This window comes from Falco naumanni, chromosome 3, assembly GCF_017639655.2.
Source record: "Falco naumanni isolate bFalNau1 chromosome 3, bFalNau1.pat, whole genome shotgun sequence".
NCBI lineage: Eukaryota > Metazoa > Chordata > Aves > Falconiformes > Falconidae > Falco > Falco naumanni.
Genome location: NC_054056.1, coordinates 9,621,513 through 9,640,143, shown reverse-complemented (window position 1 = coordinate 9,640,143; position 18,631 = coordinate 9,621,513). Strand labels below are relative to the sequence as shown.

At 51.6% G+C, this 18,631-nt stretch overlaps 2 protein-coding genes across 3 annotated transcripts; both read left to right on the top strand.

The window, feature by feature from the left end:
• The first annotated feature begins 1,071 nt into the window (after positions 1 to 1,071).
• On the top strand, positions 1,072 to 7,388 carry SRM (spermidine synthase). Its single transcript, XM_040588150.1, has 8 exons — positions 1,072 to 1,287; positions 1,497 to 1,617; positions 1,827 to 1,919; positions 3,061 to 3,214; positions 4,013 to 4,096; positions 4,433 to 4,578; positions 5,484 to 5,606; positions 6,193 to 7,388. The coding sequence occupies exons 1-8, from the start codon at positions 1,142 to 1,144 to the stop codon at positions 6,208 to 6,210; spliced, it is 885 nt and encodes a 294-aa protein (XP_040444084.1). The 5' UTR covers positions 1,072 to 1,141; the 3' UTR covers positions 6,211 to 7,388.
• Positions 7,389 to 14,809: 7,421 nt separating this feature from the next.
• On the top strand, positions 14,810 to 18,526 carry LOC121085785 (somatostatin-2-like). 2 transcript variants are annotated; one of them, XM_040588773.1, is made up of 2 exons: positions 14,810 to 14,995; positions 18,185 to 18,526. In XM_040588773.1, exons 1-2 carry the CDS (start codon positions 14,894 to 14,896, stop codon positions 18,398 to 18,400), a joined length of 318 nt encoding a protein of 105 aa, XP_040444707.1. In that variant the 5' UTR covers positions 14,810 to 14,893; the 3' UTR covers positions 18,401 to 18,526. The 2 variants fall into 2 exon arrangements, with proteins under 2 accessions (XP_040444707.1, XP_040444708.1); XM_040588774.1 differs by lacking the exon at positions 14,810 to 14,995 and adding an exon at positions 16,627 to 16,964.
• Positions 18,527 to 18,631: the final 105 nt, after the last annotated feature.

The following is an 18,631-nucleotide window of genomic DNA, read 5'->3' as shown; positions in this document are numbered from 1 at the left end:
AAGGCCTCGTCTTTACTCTGATTTCCTTTTCCGACTAAGGATTTTCCATTTTGTACTCGCCTGTTTTGGCAACAACAACGTACTTGGTTGGGCTAGGTGCAGGGAGCGAGTGGGTGGCAGTAAAAACTTCCCTCTCAGTTACAAATCAGAGGGCTTTATTTTACAAAGAGCGTGAGGAGGTTTGGGATTTATTTTGTTTTCAATCATTTCCCATATTTTTGGGGAGTAGTGAGTGGAAGTAACAGAGGAGGGAATTTTCCTCCTTAGGTACTTCAGTGTGAACAGTGCCAGCTGAGCAGCATTGTAATGGCAGAACAAGAGTCCCTTTCTGCTCATAAAATCTGCTTGCATGGCTGAATATTGGAGAATGTTTTTGAAGAGGCAGTTAAATAGCAATTGTCTCTGAAGTGCATTTGCGGGGACTGCCAGTTCCCCCCTTTCGTGTTAGCTTTGCCACTTCTGACCTTTCTGTAACTTGAAGAACAAGCGAGTTATACCGAAAGCCCCATTGGCTGGGGAAGTAGTAAAATTTTGGAAGTTTCTGCAAGTCCTCTACTTAAAACTCATGCAAGGTGACGGTTCAAGGATGGTCTTAATTTCAGTCTTTTTTCCTGATTCTCCTTCAAGAATTGCAGCTGGGTTCTAGAAAGTCTTTAATGGAAGCGAGCAGGAATCCACGCGTGCTTTATTCACCCGGCTGCGCCGTGAATCGGTGCAGCTATAGCAGGATCCGGTAACCGAAGCGCACTCGGCAGTGGGGCAGCGGCTGGCGAAGGGCCGCATCCCCTGCTCGGAGCGGCTCTCGGGGCAGCCCTCCGCAGCGCGGCCGCGGGCGGTAACGGAGCTGCCTTGGCGGGGAGCAGGGAGGCCCGGGGGGTCCCGGCGGGCCGGCCCGGGGGCGGCGCGGCAGCAGCGGGTCCCGGCGGGTGACGCGCCCTTTCCCGGCGGGGCGGGGCCGGGCCGGCTCCGGGCGCGCCGGCTCACGTGGCCGCCTGCGTCACGCCGCGCCTGGGCCAATGGGGACGCGGCGGCGCGCGCGCTGGCGGCCGGGGGCGGGGCGGTGCGTGGGCCCCTGCGCGCGGATCCCGCGCCGGCGGGGTCAGGCGGCGGCGGCTGCGCGGGGCGGCGGGGCCGGGCCGGGATGGAGCGCGGCGCGGCGGCGCTGATCCGCGAGGGCTGGTTCCGGGAGACGTGCCGGCTGTGGCCGGGGCAGGCCATGTCGCTGCAGGTGGAGGAGCTGCTGCACCACCAGCGCTCCCGCTACCAGGAGATACTCGTCTTCCGCAGGTGCGGCGCGGCCGGGAGAGCGGCCAGGGGCGGCGGCGGTGGCGGCGGCCGTGGTGGTGGCGGCGGCGGCGGCGGTGGCGGCGGCAGTGGTGGTGGCGGCGGGGGGGGGCAGCGGCGCCATGCGGTGGGGCCTGGCGGCGCGGGGAGCGGGCGGGGAGCGCGGCTGCGGGCGCGGGCCGGCTCCAACCCCGCGTCCCCGCTCTCCCCAGCACCACCTACGGCAACGTCCTGGTCCTGGACGGGGTGATCCAGTGCACGGAGCGGGACGAGTTCTCCTACCAGGAAATGATCGCCAACCTGCCGCTCTGCAGCCACCCCGACCCCCGCAAGGTGAGCGCTCCGCGGGGGGGCCCCGCGGGCCCCGGGGCCCGCAGACCGGCCGCTCCGGGCGCAGCCGCGCTGGGCAGGGCAGCGCGGGGGGCCCCGGCGCCGGGGCAGGGGCTCCCGCGGGGCTGCCGGCCTCCCGCCGCCCCCGGCCCCGCCGCCCCCGAGCCCGGCCGGCTGACGCGGGCGCCCTGCCCGTTGCGCTCTCCCCGCAGGTGCTGATCATCGGCGGCGGCGACGGCGGAGTGCTGCGGGAGGTGGTGAAGCACCCGGCCGTGGAGTCGGTGGTGCAGTGCGAGATCGATGAGGTGCGTTGGGCTGCGCGGGGCGCCCGGGGACGCCGGCGGGACTCACCTGCTGCCCCGCGTCAGCGGCCGGTGCCTGCGCTGCCCGCCCCGCTGCGGGACACTGACAGCGCCACCTCCGCGCCTGGCCGGTCATCTACGTGGCAGCTGGCGGCCTCCCCCATGCGCTGCCTGCCCCGCACGGACGGCAGAGGCGCTTACCGGCCGGCGCGGCCACCTCGGGATCGGGATCGCTGTGGCTCGCGGAGGTGCTGCTCTTCCCTGCCTCCCCCGCAGAACAGAGCTGCTCCTGCCAGGGGAGGGTGGCCGCGCTGTTAAGCAGCCTCCTGTGACCGAAAGCAGGAAACAAGCCATGGGGGGGGGGGAAGGTTGATTCTGCGATAGGTGGGCCGGTTCTCCTCCCCTCCGTCGGTTTGTTCTGATATTTAATTTCTAAGAAAGCTTTGCTGTCTCCTCAGAGTGAGGCAGCGCAGAATGGGAAGCGCTGCTCTGTGAGCCTGTGTGCTCTGCCAAGCTAAGTAGGCATATGTGCCTGGTTCTGAACAAGCGCTGCCTGACACCAGAGTATTTTTTTGTCTCTGCCAGCTGTGAGAAGCTGGTAGTGTCCAGTACGCTCGCAGGCCCAGGGCAGCGGCTGTCTAACTAGTTTAAGAGAAAACTGTATCTTATTGGGGGGATTGATGTAACAACTATAGAGCAGAGGTGGGGATCTTTCTCACTTTGCATCCAGAAACCTGCTGGTATGGTTTCATTTAGGAAGGAGGAAAAAAAAAAAAAAGTCTTCAGCTGAGATCACCTCTGCAAGTGATGTCCGCCAGGAAAAGGAGCAGAGAGCAGTCAGATCTGCAGCCGTATTCTCTTAGTTCCTCAGGGAGCTTTTGAAGCTCCAAGTTCTTCTTGTTGAGTTTGGCAAGGACAGACCAACAGTGTCACTGAACCCTGAGGCTGTAGGAAAGGGCTGAGTGTAGCTTGTTGGCTGAAGATGCTGACAGCTCTTGAGGATCTAGCTAGCGAGTCGGATTTGTGCTGAAGGCATGGAAGGAAATGACTCACTGTGCCGTTCTTTCAGCTGCAGCTGCACAGTAGCCTGCAGAGTAGCTCCTTGCAGCCCCCCGCTGACCCACTTGTGCTCTCTGTGTTGCAGGATGTGATCCAGGTGTCAAAGAAATACCTCCCAGGGATGGCAGTGGGGTATTCCAGTGCTAAGCTGACCTTGCATGTGGGAGACGGTTTTGAGTTTATGAAACAAAATCAAGAAGCCTTTGATGTGATTATCACAGACTCGTCTGACCCCATGGGTAAGAATTCTGGCCATAAAAGGGCACTGCTTTCCACACTCCTGTTCTCTTCTGCCTACCTCTTGGAAGCAACGCCAGCTTGCCCAGGCTCCTCTCAAGTGAAAAGACTGTCACTGACTTGGCTCTTTTGGTAGAGAGCAGGATGAAGACCAGAAAATTGTATTAGCAAGGCTTCAAGCCAGCTGTCATGTTTTTCTCCTCAAAATTCAACTCCAGCAGCTATTGCTTCTGGCAGAGAGTTGACCCTCGAATCCAGCAGTCCCATGGGGAAATACAGAACCATGCTGGCAAGGGCGGCTTTGCCCGTGTGCCTGCTAATGAAGCAGTGCCCCACACGCGGTTGGTGTAGCTACCTAGCCTAAGGATGGCTGTAGTGAGGTTGCTGTATTTCCAAAGGGGAAAACCGAAGTAGAGAGGGACCAAATGTACTTACGGTGCCTTGTTTTAGGGACCTAAGAGCGAGCGCCTGAGTCACCTTCGCTCTTGCTGTAGACAACACATGGAAGGGCATCTCTAAAATGCAGTTTGGAGCACTTTCTTTGGTCAAGGTCCTGGGCTCACTATTGAGTAAAGCTAAAATGGTCGTGGGTTTGCTGTGCTAGGTGCAGGCTGGGCTTCACCCAGGGTCAAAACTTTTTTACTTCTGCATCGTCTCTAACATTTGTGATCACCAAAAAGCCATTTGAAATGTCACTTTTCCAGTGCAGTCCCTGTGCAGTCTGGGCATTCAGGAAACTCTCGGAAACCTGCTGTCTTAATCTCTCTCTAGACATGATTCTTTACTTACTTTTCTCCCAGGTCCTGCAGAAAGCTTATTCAAAGAATCTTACTACCAGCTGATGAAGACAGCCCTGCGTGAAGATGGGATTCTTTGCTGCCAAGGTGAGGACTCTGTCTCTGGGCAGAGGCTGATGCCAGAGCATTGCATGCAAAGTGTGAGGCACAAAGGGGACTCTTCTTGGGGAGACATGATGTAGGGAGTGAAATCCATTTCAGCTCGTGGGTACAGGAGGAGCGTTTTTGATCTGTGTACATCAACTTGTTAACTGCTGGGCTGTGCTTAGTAAAACTGGCATAAGGGTCTTATCTTGCCTTTGAAACCGCATGAGCTGTGCGGAGTAGAGCAGGTTTGGACTTGGAACCCCTGTTAACCAGGCACAGGCCTGTGCAGAGAAGGGCAGCTCTCGTTCTGCATCCTGTCTCCCTTTCTCCCCATAGGTGAGTGCCAGTGGCTGCACCTGGATCTCATTAAGGAGATGCGTCAGTTTTGCAAGTCTCTGTTCCCTGTTGTGGAATACGCCTATTGCACCATCCCCACGTATCCCAGTGGGCAGATTGGCTTCATGCTCTGCAGCAAGAACCCGGTGAGTTTCAGGCACCTGAAGTGCCCTTTTCCACTCTCTGAAAGCACCCACAGAGAGAGCCTCAGGCTGTCTCTTAGAGAGCCTGAGCTGTGGCACTGAGCTCGGCCAGCTGTGGGGCCCCTGGACTTGTGCTGGGCCCCAGCTCTGCCCGCCCAGCACCCCTGAGCGCGTGCACCTTGCTCAGTGCCGAGTCAAGTGCGCAGCTGACCAGCGTGTGTACCCAGTGCCTTAGGAAAGGGCATTGCTTTCTCTCTAGTACAACGGACTTGGAAGGGAGGAAGCCACTACCAATTTCCGGAGCCTGTTAAGGCTTTGACTTACTGATGCTGGCTGTTTATAAAGCAGGCACCTGCTTGGTAAGAATCACCTTGCAACTGGTAATCTGCTTGTACAGAGGCCTCCAGGTGACAGTCAGTGTTAGGATGCAGGATGGTGACTGTGTCAGACCACGGAGGTCCGCTCTCTTCCCAGTCTGCTGCATTACAGCCAACCTAATGCAACTGCCACACTGGTTTAGGGAGCCAGCAGCGCTGCTGCTGTATTGGATACGTATCTGGGGCGCTGGCAGCATGCACTGTGCCTGACTTAATGCAGGCACGGGTTCTGCTCTGAAGAGCAAAAAAAGCCTTGCTTCTTAGATGCTTGGGCACAATCTGACAGCTTAATCTGGCACGTGGCTCACACACAGCCTGACCTCATACACTGACATCTGTGAATAAGGGCTGGTCACACGAGGTACGGAGTGTAAACTCCAGCCCTTGGGGCTGGAGCTGTGCAGAGCCTTTGACCTCAGAGGACAGAGTCATCTTTTCCTCCAAGTCCACTTGGTTCTCTGCCATGAATCGGGATGCCTTTTGCTTGTACCAAAAAGCTACATTATAGAGCTACCTGGCTTTTTTTTGCAGAACACAAATTTCCGGGAGCCTGTGCAGCAGCTCTCACAGCAACAGGTAGAGGAGAGGAGTCTGAAATACTACAACTCAGACATTCATCGGGCAGCTTTCATTCTGCCAGAGTTTGCACGGAAGGTAAGCAAGGCTGTGCTGTTATTCCTTCATCAAGGATGAGGTATGGCTTTTCCTTGGCAGGAGCGGGAGCATACAGGACTGAGGATTTCCTGCAGCCCTAAAGGCTTCTGTGGGCAAGTTGGAGCAGGACAGCGTTTTGTATGACGTAGCAGAGTATGATTCAGTCTGGGAAGACTGGTGTTCAGTTTTGAACTGTTCTTTGGGTTGATGTCCCATGCCTTGATAGCAGATGACTCCTACTTCACCTTCCAAAGCCAAGTCCGAGAGCCTGCAGAACTGGCGTTTCCCACTGGAAAGCTCCAAAAGTCTTAGATAAAACATGGTTGTGGTTTCTAGCACAAACCAGGTGGTAGAAGGAAGGATGCTGTAGCGTAGCTAAGGCTGCCTTCGTGAAGGATAGTCTATATTTCTGCATCATTCCATCATCTAACTGGGTTGCAGCTGCACGTTCCAGAAAAAGTCCTCCTTCGAGTGTCCTAGGGACACAGGCAAATGCCCTGGTTGTGTCTGAGCTGTACTTCTGTTCAGGACTGGTAGAGCTGCAGCAGGTCTGGCCTGACACTTTTTTGTCTTTGGCTGTCTCCAGGCCCTGAGTGATGTGTGAGACTGAGAAGCTGCTTCCTTCCCTCAAGTTGGACCCTGAGATCGTCAGTGATGTGGTTGGGACCTTCCCAGCAGACTGCAGATTTGCTCTCCACTATGTGGGATTGTTTAACCCTTTGCCAGCCAACATTCCCTTTGATGATGTGTTAAAGATGATGGGGCATAAGCCAGATAAGACTATTGAAAAGGTCCAGTGACTTATTGCGTGAGGTGAAAACTGTTCTTTCCAGGGCTGGAAACATAAGAGGTCTTTTTCCTTTCTTTCCTCCCTGCACCCATTCTAAATTCTCCCCTCCCTGTGCCCCCCCCATCCCACCTCCACCCCCTACAACTGACATGATGTATTTATAACTGAGACTTATTTCTGTCTGGTGATCTTCTGAAACCTGGGAAGAGTCCAGAAGGGTCACTGACTCAGCCTTAAGCACAGAGAGCGAGAGCTTTGTGGGCAGCAAAGTTAGCTTGCTCTCTCCTAATAGGAGCTCCCTGCTGCTGAGACGTTTCGACTGGTAACGGGTCTGAGCCTTCATGTCCCACTGCCCTTCTGCAACACCTGCACTGTTCTGCAGCACAGTTGGAGAAGTCACAGTGCAAACTGTTGCCATTCACAATAGGTCTCCCTCCAACCCTGATGGAGTAGCAGTATTAAACACCAGCCAGGCAGGCTGGCAGCAGTCTTGTGGCTTTTTTTTTTTTAAAAAAAATTGGTTGGAAACAGAAGTGCTGAGGTACTAACAGACCGACTCCTGTTCTTACCTCTGCCACCAAGAATGGTTCCAAAGAATGTTTATCAATATGGTGATAGGCGCTTTATATATATAAATATAAATATATATATATAAAAAACAAACCTTAGATCCATTGCCTGCTGTTAAGTACTGATGTTGGGGAGTCGGTTGTGCTGACGGATCTCTCATCTCAGTCATGCTGAGATGCCTCAGGCCTGGGTACTTGCTAGTCCTTAGGAGGCATCATTATTTCTAATGCTGCCCCCAGAATCCCCAGATGCGTAAGTTGTTTTTCATTGTACTCTGTTGTGAGATGGATCTGCCTCCACTTCTTTACTTCTCTTTTAAAGACCGTGTACCAGCACTGTGCAGTGGGTACCTTCCCAGCACAACCACTGTGCGGTTGTCACTCCCTTGCAATCAATTAAACACTCGGCTCTGGTTAAGGTGACGTCAGTGTGGGTCGGTGTGCTTCTTTGGGGGGCAGAGTGTGGGGGTGGAAACAGAGATCCTGAACGTTTGTTGTGCTTGTCAGAAGACATCCAGGGGCGCTCTGTAGTTGGTCTGACTTCCTCTCTCCGTTGTCTCTAGGAGTGACAAGTTATCACCAAAAAAATGCTCTGAAGAGTGATCCCATTGCATGTTCTGTATTGTAACCTGACTGCCAAATAGCCCCAGCTTCTGTTATCCTCACTGCTGCAGAAGTCAGCACCTTCTATCCAAGCTGTTCTCTAGTCCAAGTGCTGCCTCTGGTACACCTTTCCAAGCTGTTCTCTAGCCGCCCATCCTCCCTGCTAGCATCACATAATGCCTGTCAGTCACTGGGTTGCGCCATTGTGGCTCAGGATCTGGAGCAGGTCCTGGGCTCAGGCTGAACAGGCTGGAAGGCTCGCTAGGTGGCATCAGAAGAAGACAAAACAGCTCCTGAGGGAGGCTTTCGGGCTTCCTAAGAGAAAAGAAAACCAGAAGGTGCGGACTTTTGCAAAGATTGGGTTGAGCTTTACCATAATAGTGGCTCTACAAACAGCATAGGTGGTGCAGCCTCTGCGTGCCTGCAGCGAGGGACTTCTGTGGTGTCAGTACCAAGCCTCCTACTTTCTCCCCTTTGTGAAGAGGCTTATCACTTCTTTCCCAATGCTACTACCACGATCAGTACAGTATACAGCTGCTTTGTGGTTATAAGGGTTTGCAAAGCATTGCTAAGCTGCAGAGCTGACTTTGGATCTCCTTTGTATTCTTATGTTGAAAAGATTACGCCCAGTTTGTCTCTTTAATTGTCTGGGTAACTCTCTCCTTTCTCCCACAGCTACTGGTTAGCTAGGGCTGTTGACACATTTCCATTGCTCAACTCTTTTATTTTTATTATAAAAAGCAGATCAGTAATGGAGGCTGGTTCTAGCTACTCCTAGGAATGGGGGCCTGAACCCCACTCAGCCCTTCATCCTTGACAGAAAACTACCTCTGGCACTTTCTCTCCCCTGGAATGGGAATTGAGACCAGGACTGTAGTCCAGGAAGGCCTTAGAGCAGCTGCCAACTAGTAAAGGAACAAGTTCAAGCCTTCCACCTGCCCTTGGTGGGTACAACAATGCCCAAGAGGAAAAGAACTTCCTCCAACCTGTTTCTAGCCTCCACGTAGCTAATTATTCCTTCTGTTTCTCTGAGCTCTCTCCAAATTTGTAAGTTCAGCAAGTGGCCAGTGATGAGAGCAGGAGACAAGGCTGTTTGCCATCCAAGTCGCACATACCCTGTCTGTAAGGTCCTGTATATCGTTTCCAAGTCATTCCAAATCACTGTTCTTTACAGGTGGTTTCAAGTAACTGGTGTTTTGCAACAGGTGAAGACAGATCAGTGCCTGAATCAAGCACTCAGTAAGGTGCAGCAAGAGAAGGAGCAAGAGTTTGTGCATCTATAGCTAGTTCCATCTCGGCAGCTCCAAGCGCTTCAGGACTGCTAAAACTCAACGCGAGCACAGAGAGCTGCCACAAAGTCTACGTGCCATTTAAGCTGCTGGAATGGTACTTGGCATGGCAGCCATCGGTCAGGCAATTGTATCTACAGATTGATTATCCCTTCCATAAATGTATGTCTGAGGTGTTAACACTGCAGGATGCTGTGGCCAAGGCCAGTGGGGATTGAAATGAGACTGGCAATTCGAGTAATGCCCAACAGGAGAAAACTAGCAGGGAGAAAACTTGTATAGAACTGAGCATTCAAAAGCAATCTTTGCAGTGTCTCCAGGTGGGCAACTAAACACTTGAGTAACTTTTTTGGAGTTTGAGCTGGCTTTTGCCCAAGGCTAGTCAAGCAAAGCTGTTCATAAGCAAAGATCCACGAAGATGATGTTTGTCTAGACATGCTGCAGTCATGTTCCAGCATCTTATTAAGCTGGGAGCATATGAACAGGCATAGGCTTTGTCCCAAGTTCAGTACAATGTAATATCAGGCAGAGCAGGTGGAGACAAGCGAGGGAACAGAGCCTGATGGGCTTTAGCACATCAATTGCTTAAGCCTCTTGGCGCCTTTTGAACTGTGTCAGACTCCCTGCTCTGGGCTTTACACATTGAGCTAACTCAATTTTTAGAAGTTCAGAAAAGAGCTTAAAAAAATTAAGAGAAATTTCTTGCCTGTATCTCTTGAGCCCTTTCAGCCAGTTAATTGGCATGAGTGTCATATTCATCCAGAGCTAATGTTATTGAGGCCTGGCTGAATTATTGATGGAGCTTGGCTGGAGCAAGAGACTTGCTAAAGTAAGATTGATAATTCAACTTTCATCAGAGAACAGCGGCCTCAGTAAGCAAACAGAAAAGTAGTAACAAGGGCCACCAAGTTCAGGGAGAGGAAAGTTCCTTTGATAAAATGCATGGGGAACAAGAGGGAAAAGTGTGGACAGAAGTGTGAAACAGCAGCTCAGATCTAGCCAAAGAGTCAGACAAAATGTTAGAAGTAAGATGAAAAATTGTAACAGAGTTAAATACTGAGAAGCCCAGGTGATGCTCTTTTCTGGTCATGTATAGGCTGGAGTTAAGTGCTTTTAAAAAATGCAAAAGGTGAGGAATTGGAGCCAGGGAGTCTCAGTTATAGTAGAGTGGTGTGTGTAACAGGTAAAGACTGGAGGGGGGTTATTCCACATGTTTGGGATCTCAGCAGCAGGCCTTGCAGGGATGCGGGTGGTGAGGCTGGAGGGGAGGGCTGACCAGAGCGGGGACCCTGCAGGAGGGGGCTACCCCCTCCTTGGTACTGAACAGCTGCTGCAGCAGCCCACGGCTGGGCATCCCTGGGAAGGAGTTTGCCAGGGCTAAGGGCAAGATAATGTGTGCAGTGACCCTGCGTGTGTTTCATCCTCCTTCAGCTGTAGGAGAGGAGTAGGCAGAACCCCACACTATCTGGAGCGTGTGAATTCCTGTTTAAAGCTCTCCCAGCTGAGCAGTCCCTTCTGCGGTGCTGGCAGTCTCACAGTCCCGTGTGTTAACATCCCTGGTGAGCTCTTTCTGACTGAATTCCCACAAGACACAGTGCACGTGCGGTCCCTCAGGATATCTAAATGGTAAAGAAACATTCCTGTCCAAGTCTTGTCCAGCCAATCTTGCCACCAACAGGGTGAGTCTGGTGTAACAGAGGTCAGTTTACATGTCAGCAGGCATCCTCAGCCTGCTTCACCACCTGAAATGCCTCCTACTTGGAGCTGGGTGACACATTTTCAGTGGAAAATAGAGGTGTTTTGAAACAGAAGTGTTTCAGAGCGAGTAGTTATTTCTGAGGATGATTTTTGGTGGAATAACTGAGATGTTTGACTTTGCATGCATTTTGAAATAACAAAAGGTTTTGAGCGTACCACTGAATCATGCTCACCCTCGCTTCATCCTCCTGCAGCCCCTTTGGGGTCGACAGACAGAGCAGGCGGCACAACTCCCCCAGCTTCACCTCCCCAGAGAGCTTAACAGGCTTGTAGTCGTGCGTGCTCCGACAGCAGCATCCCTGCGGTACTCCCCTCCTCCTCCCTGCACCTGCTCTGCAGCTCTGATCAGGGATGAGTGGGAGCAGGAGCTCCAGCCCACGCGCACGCAGTCTCTTCCCTGGGTTTGTTAGATTAGTGCCAATGAAAAGCTGTGGCTGGAACGGCCACCTGCATGCTGCTTGGAGGCCCCTGGGGAGCACAGCGCGAGGGAATACTGCAGGCCTGGCCTGATAAATGAGCTGTGATTTCAGGCCCATGAACAAATTGGTTTCCCCTTCCAGGAAGGCTCACAACTGTCAGCTGACTATTGCTTTATTTATTGCATTGACCTTTGCAACTAGGGACTCTTGAGGGCAGAGAGAAAGGGTTCCAGTGACAGGAAAGCAGCAGCATTTGAGGCCTGCCTTCAGCTGCGGCTGAGCGCCTCACCTTTGGGAACCAGACTTTGTTTGGGAAGCCTGATGCAATTCTGCTATTTGTTTCAAGGCACGGTGATCTGAACCCAGACCAGGCAACAAACGGGTAGACAATGGCAAATATCCAGGCCATAGAGGGAAGCAATTGAGAAATTCATCTCGTTCCTTAATGCGGCATTTGGTGCCAGACGTAGTCTTAGCTTTTGTATTCCAGCAATGCCCAGTCTTTGCTGCTGTACAGATGCACTGAGGAGAGGTCAGAGACCTCTTTCTTGAAAGATAAAACCTCTCCCGTTGCATGTTGCTCGTGCACCCTTAACCACAAAAAGGTGGAGGTTGTCCTATGTGACTGTGGAAGCATATTCTGCTGTACTTCTGAACCCACTCTGCATCTCTGCTGAAGCCGTGCTGTCAGACAAAATCATTCAATAGCCAGGTCTTTTCAAGTTACTGTATGCTGAGTTTCCTTCTGGAGGATCCCCACCCTTACCATGCTCCCACGGACGTGCTGATTTCAGGTAGATCCACCCTCACTGTAAAGGGGTAGAAACCCACTCAGACCATGTGCGACTCCGCACAGAGAGAGCGTCGTGGAAGAAGACTTATAAAGCGGTGAGTGAGAAAACAGAGAAAGTGTAAGAGGAAATCAAGGAAAGAATTGTCAGGAGTGTTCACTCCTCCAAGGAAAAACCTTTAGCCTTTCCTGTACAGTGACAAGAGTTGGCAAAAAAAAAAATAAAAAATTGGGGCATTCTCAAAGGTCAGACAGCCAATGCGACAGGGAATAGGGAACAGTAGGAATGAAGAACAATCCCGGTGCTCTATGTTGAACTTTTTCCAGTTACTGAAAAGAGCAAATTTTTTACCAGTTATTTTACTTCCTTTGGAGAATGAGATGGTGCTGTAGCCTATGGTGAGGAGATGGTCAGCAGTGGTGGTAGCAGAACCAGCAGGGTCTCTGCAAAGGGGCCAGAGAACCAGAGCCTGAGGAGGACAGACCAATGTAGGGGGAGCAGCAGAGGGAATGTGAGGAAAGGGCAGGGCACTAGGGGAGATGGAGGAATCTGGAAAAGAGGTGTCTGGTATTGAGGGATGCTGTAGCAGGGCTTGGATGGAACTTGTTTGGATGTAGAGATTGAGTCCTGCTGTGGGCACTGAAGTGTAAATGCTTTGATGTGCCCCTGTTCCCCAGTCCCAGCTGGGGGGAGAGACCCTGCCTTGCCCAGGCTTGAAGTACAGGTTTTTGCTGCGCTGCGCTCATCAGCAGGGCCACAGGTCTGGTGCTGGTGTATCTGGATGGAAACTCTCCAAAGACAACCCCCTCAGGCGGTAACAATTATTTTATTACTGCCCTTTAATCCCAGGACAGACTGGTCACTGTTTACATCCCTGTGGGCCTCCCCAGAAGCTGATCTCTGGCTCAGCACGTCATCATCCCTTTTCTAGTAGAAGAGCACTGTCATACTTGTGACCCCCTTCACTCAATGAAGTGTTATAGGAATCAGCCTGTTCAGAAAGCAAAGCTGCAGACAAACCCGTATTTATTAGAACAAGCAGTTTGGTTAGACCAGATGGCCCCCAGCATGGAGACCTACCTGCACTGCTGCTGCTGTCTGTCTAGCTTTTGGGCTAGTAGCCCATGAGGTTTAGCCCTGCCCTGTAACCAGCGGTACGGGATTCACCTTCTGCCTGCCTCTCAGCCCAGGCACGTCTCACACTCACAGATACCTACCCTTCGTTCCTCTTGAGCAACCAAGTGTGCTTTCTCCATTTGCTATTCTCCCACTTTCACCTCTGCCGGAGCAAATCGGCTGCGGGTCATTTGGCAAGTCCCTGCGATTTGTCTGCTTGCTGAAGCCTGGTGCTTCAGTGCTCTCTGCCTCGAGCCTCAGGCTGGCTGGGAAGTGTTTGACAGAATCCATTACACAGGGCTAACACAGCAGTTCTGATAAACTAGCAAGATGGGTTTTAAAGGAAATAGATAATGTTTCATCTGAAAACGGTGCATGGAAGCCAGCTCTCACAAGGGCAGGGGCGAAGGCGGTGAGAAACAATGAGGTTACAGAGTTTTCTGAGGAAAACTCATTTCTAGAAATTGCCAGATTGTCACCTTTCCCCACAAGTCCATATGAGTCAGAAAAGGTTTTTTCTTTGTATCTTTCAGTGAGGGAATCCAGAGTTTCTTTTCAAACATGTGTGGAAGCGATGGCACCTTATCCCTCAAGAGCATCCAGGGTGGTGTAACTGGCATTAGGAGCTGGATTATTTGCAGGCAAAGCTTCATGGTACTGTTTCCAGAAACTGTGATGCTTGTAAGCAGTAAAAGTGGGGAACAGATTTTCCTGCCTTCTGTTCTTAGTTCTGCCACAGCATCCCCCTGGCCAAGTCACCTCCCTGTGGGTTTTTTTAATGTGCTAAATTAGGATAACAATTTACCTTTTGTCTGTCATTTGTTGTTGGGGTCAGAAGAGGACTTGCCCTGAGGAGAGTGCTTCTGGGGAAAGGGCTAGTGGTCTGCCTCTGCATCTCAGGGGCATGTGATGGTGGGTGCCATCCCCACGGTGACAGGGATGATGCAAAGTAGCTCGCAGTGCTCAGTAACACCTTCTGCTGGCCCACGAACCAATCTCACCGGTGGGACAGCCTTTTGGGCAAAGGGAGAAGCATTAACAACTGCTGACCAGAGATCAGAAATGGTAGGAACTTGCTCCAAGCAGCCTGCGGTCAGTGCCAGCATACCATGAGCCTTTTTCTGAAGCCCCACTGAGCAGAACTGCTTCAGCTTTGACCAGCCAGTACTTTGTTTTCCCTTTAATACTTTTAAACCCAACATCTCCAAGTCAGGATTCATTCTGTTGATACACCTCTGGGAAGGGTTCAAGATGTATTGAAACAATACTAGGAACAAAACCCAGTAATCCCCAACTGGCTTCCAGGTAGTCTTACGTAGATTTGCAAGACAGATTATATTACCACATAGCTGCAGCCTGTGTCCCCGTGTTACCGTATAGGGAAAGCCAGGCATATTGGCATTCCACAGTGAGATGCGTCACTGGATGCAGAGATCCAGATCCAAACACCCCTAGAGTCTGGAGCTGTTCCGACACACAGGCTGAGAGTCCAAGCCCATACCTAACTACTGATGGCCAGAAGTTTTACCTCTTCCCTCTGAATCATCCAGTGTTGGCCAGAGGTTTGTGCAAGCTGGTGGCCTATTCTGTCCAACATTATATTCCCAAACAGAATTCAGCTAACTAGGAGAGACGCAAATAGTGCCTACAATTTCTCCGAGTGAAGAAACAGCATGTTACTGGAGAGTCCCAAACCTTTGCTTCCTTAGTCTCTATAGGTCTGGCACATGGAAAGCCCAGAGGCACTGAAGTATCCCACTCAAGCAGCCAAGTGTTAACAACCTCTCCAAAGTCTAATTTGCCTTTGATATAGACTTAATTGTTTGCGTCACCCACTGGGCTAGGGGGAGGGCTATAAAAGGGGCTGCAGCCATTGTCTGAGGCAGAAGAGAGCCCAGGAACAGCTCTCTCTCCCAGTCTTCCTCATTCAGCATAGTCACAGCCTGTACATCATGCAGCTGGTGGCCAGCCTGGCGTCTGTTCTGCTGCTGGTGTGGAGCGTGAGAGCCACTGCACTGCCTGGAGAAGAGAGACTCGCGATACAGAACACTAGGGTGAGTATAATGCACCCTGTGCAGGAGCTGGGTGAGGTGGGAGCATGCAGAAGCAGGCTGGAGCCAGGGGAGGGGGTAATAGGGGCAATTAGGTGTTACCTGATGCAAACAACTCTGTCACCCCCCTATATTCCAAGGCTTCACACACTGCTGAAGCACAGGATATTACTACATCTTACTAGCCAGTTTATTTCGGAAAGGTACCAGGGTAGATGCCAGAGACCTGCACAAGTGGAGTCTGTGCTAAGCAAAAACTGCTAAAAAGAACAGAGCAGAGGGAAAAGGAGAAAATAATACTGCTGAAAGGGTACAGCATGAGAGAATAAAGCAGAGTACTAGGGAGGGAAAGAAAAGATACGTAATTGGTAAAATGATCAAGGGAGATGATATTTTAAATAGGACTCATGGGAAGGACAACTGTTTAAAAGATGGGTTCGGTAGGAAAGTAACAGAGGAATAATAAATGAAGTAATTATATCAGAATAAAATTGCTTTTTCCAGAGTAGTATTCACAAGGGGAGTTATACTGACATAGTTCTGCTAGAATAATTACACTCCGAACCAGCACAGCTCTGTGCAGTGGCAGAACTTATTATAGCAATATAATTATCCTACCAACTGGCAAAACTCTAATATTATAATGGCTATAGCACTATAATAACTTTGTTTTGCTGGAATGTTTCCCTAAGAGGCCAAAGGGGTAGGAAGCAATAGCATAACATAATCACAAGCAAGCGTTCTGTTCTGCTTGTTCTCACCGTGCAGTTTTCTCACCTTCATGTTCCTTGCCATCCCTGATGTTCCTCTGAGCCGTGGTTAGTCGCTCCACACTACCAGTCCGGGTCACACTGTATCTGTACGGCTGCTGTTGTTTCAGTCCTGCAGAGGAGCTACCCAGAGAAGTGAAGGATCCCAGTGTTGGTTTCAAAGGCACTAACTTCTCCTTTGTGCATATTCGCATTATTTTTTCTGTCTGAGCATTGGCTCCAGCTCATCCATCAGTGTCTTGCTGCTTCAGTAGTGGGCTCACATCCCATTAACAACTGGCTGCAAGAAAGAAGCGTACACAGTGTGAGGTGCTAGGGCTGGCATTCTGTTAGAGATCAGGGCTTCTGCAGCTGGCTGGGGTTAACCCTTCTGGGGATAATTAAACTTTCAGCTGTACATTCTTAAGGTAAGAAATCCAGTACCTAAAAAGTAAACTCTTTCTGGTGCAAATCCTAGCTGCTGGGGAAAAAAAGAAACAAGTTGTAGGGAATAAATTGGTAAACAAAGCCTTGGTAAACATTAATTCAAGTGTAATGACTCTTAGTCTTCTACATGCCGTTGCTTACTAAATAATGGTATAATTATAGTAGATAGGATTCTCTTTAGACCATTCTACAAACTGAAAAATTCTTAGATACCAATGAACCAATCGCTGTAGTCACCACTGCTATAACTCAGACAAATGTTTTAAGTACAAAGAATATAAGGATTTTAGAGATAAACCACCATAAAATGCATAACAATGCCAAGGAAAGCTGTGCGCATTCTGACGCACTGGTGGATGTAGCAGAGGGAATTGAGCAGCTCCGGAGAGGTGTGCCGCAGCCCACCCCTGCTAAGATCTCTAGCTGCTGCCAAAGAGTCTGGATCTCTTGCAGCTCAGGAGCAGCTAAAACCAGAGGGGATGTTAGCAATGGATTAGTGCAGGGGAAGAGCTGCCTGGTTTCACTAACAGCCACAGCCGATGATGCATAAGGAATATCCTCTAACAGCAGGCTGAATTTTGCCTTTCCCACCCCTGGGTCTGAAGCTGCCGGTTCTGCTTGGAGCAGGTTATTTCAAAGCATAGCACTTACAGCCAGGAAAGAAGCTTACGAGGAAGACGTGACCCAGAGACATGCTTAGCTGGGTTCCCCAGTCCCAGTCCGTCTCCCAGAGGCTTAAGACACTTCTGTACTTGCAGCACAGGAGCAGGAATCAGGTCAGGCACAAACTGGCTTTTATCTTCTGCTACAAACACAGCATGTAATTTTTCTATGCCCGAGTTTCTCTTGTGTGGAAGCAGGGTTAGTTACTACTAACTAGAGCTTAGTAGAGCTAAGAAAGTGATTTAAAAATATCCGTAAACATTCTGTAACTTAAACTCAAGGTACTTGCTGCTGCCTGTATTTATCCATTTTTTGAGATGCTTACCAAGTGGTCCTTAGCAAATGCTGGTGCTGACAGGGCCATTGGTCAAGCACAGCAGTCCCAGCAGTTAACAGGGCATTTGTGAGAAGTGACATGCAAATGCACTTCCAAGATTCCCATCCGCGTGGGAAACGGGATCTGTCCCTGTCAAACCATCTATCCCAGCTTGCCCAGTACCAGCTGTCTCTGTTAGCACCAGTCACAGAGACCAAGAATGCTCGGGCAAGAGGTAATTCCTCAGATTTACTGCATGTTAAGTTAAGAGAAACAAGGTCATTCACAGCTTGTAACTGACGGAACCCCCCAAACCGCAGGCTGTGCTCCTTTGTGGGCTGCCGTGGCAAAGGGACGGAGCTCAGCAACTCCTCTTCCGTTCTACCTCCCCCCAAGGTCAAGCTGCTGAAATACGGGTTCTCGTGCTTGAAATACAAGCTGCCTGTCTCCGTCAATTAAATATTTTGCTCCAGACACCTCGTGCATCCCTCTCGCCTCCCACCCAGCCCTCTCCTTTGTTAGATTTCATTCTCTGCGTATTGTGGTGGGTTGCAGCCGCCAGTGTGCTGAATCTGACATCGCCCAGGACTCCGTGCCTCCTCCTGGCCTTCATGTGGCGGGCGCTGGGCAGGCAGAGCCGAGGAGGGAGCACTAGGAGGGAAGGCAGCTTGGCATTCATGGAAATTTAATTAGTGCAGGCAGCAAGGGATTTTACAGCCAATTCATGCCTATTTGTTAGCAGCTCTTTTGCAGTTAGCACATGGCACGCATGCCTGTCCGCCGCTGGCCGGCTGCGCTGGGCAGGGTGCGAGAAGGGAGGAGGGGTCCCTTGCAGCCCAGACCCCTCAGCCCTGGCACAGCTCTGCTGCAGGCAGGCACCGGTCCTGGGGAGGGGGTACGGGGGAGGCAGGGACACGGGAAGGGGCTGCATGGGGGGGTTGCACCATGCAGCATCCGCTGCCTTGACCGTGGGGGCCAGGCCTCTGTCCGTCACCTTCCCCTGCTGTGTGCCCGCAGGAACAGAGCACAGCCCGGCGAGACGCCATCCTGAAGATGCTGGCGGGCCTGCTGGACAGCGTGGATGTGGGGCGCGAGGCGGCATCCCCTGACGTTGAAGAGGAGGGCAAGCTGGAGGAGGAGCGGGCAGTGCTGGGGAGGCTCACCCAGCTATCACAGCGGGACCGCAAGGCCCCCTGCAAGAACTTCTTCTGGAAAACCTTCACCTCCTGCTAGTGCCACCCGGCCTGACCCCGCCGGGCCGCCTGCCCACCAACACCCTCCCCTTCCCTCAGCTGCCCGGTCCGTGAGCTCCCTCCCTTTTTTTCCTCACCCCTGACAATAAAGCATGGCGCCTCGGGACTGGTCTCCGCCTCTCTGTGCCCCGCTGGGCTGGTGCAGGCCGAGTGTGGCCACACTGGGGATGATGGGTGGGCTGAGCGGCTGGCTACTGGCGGCAGCCATTTT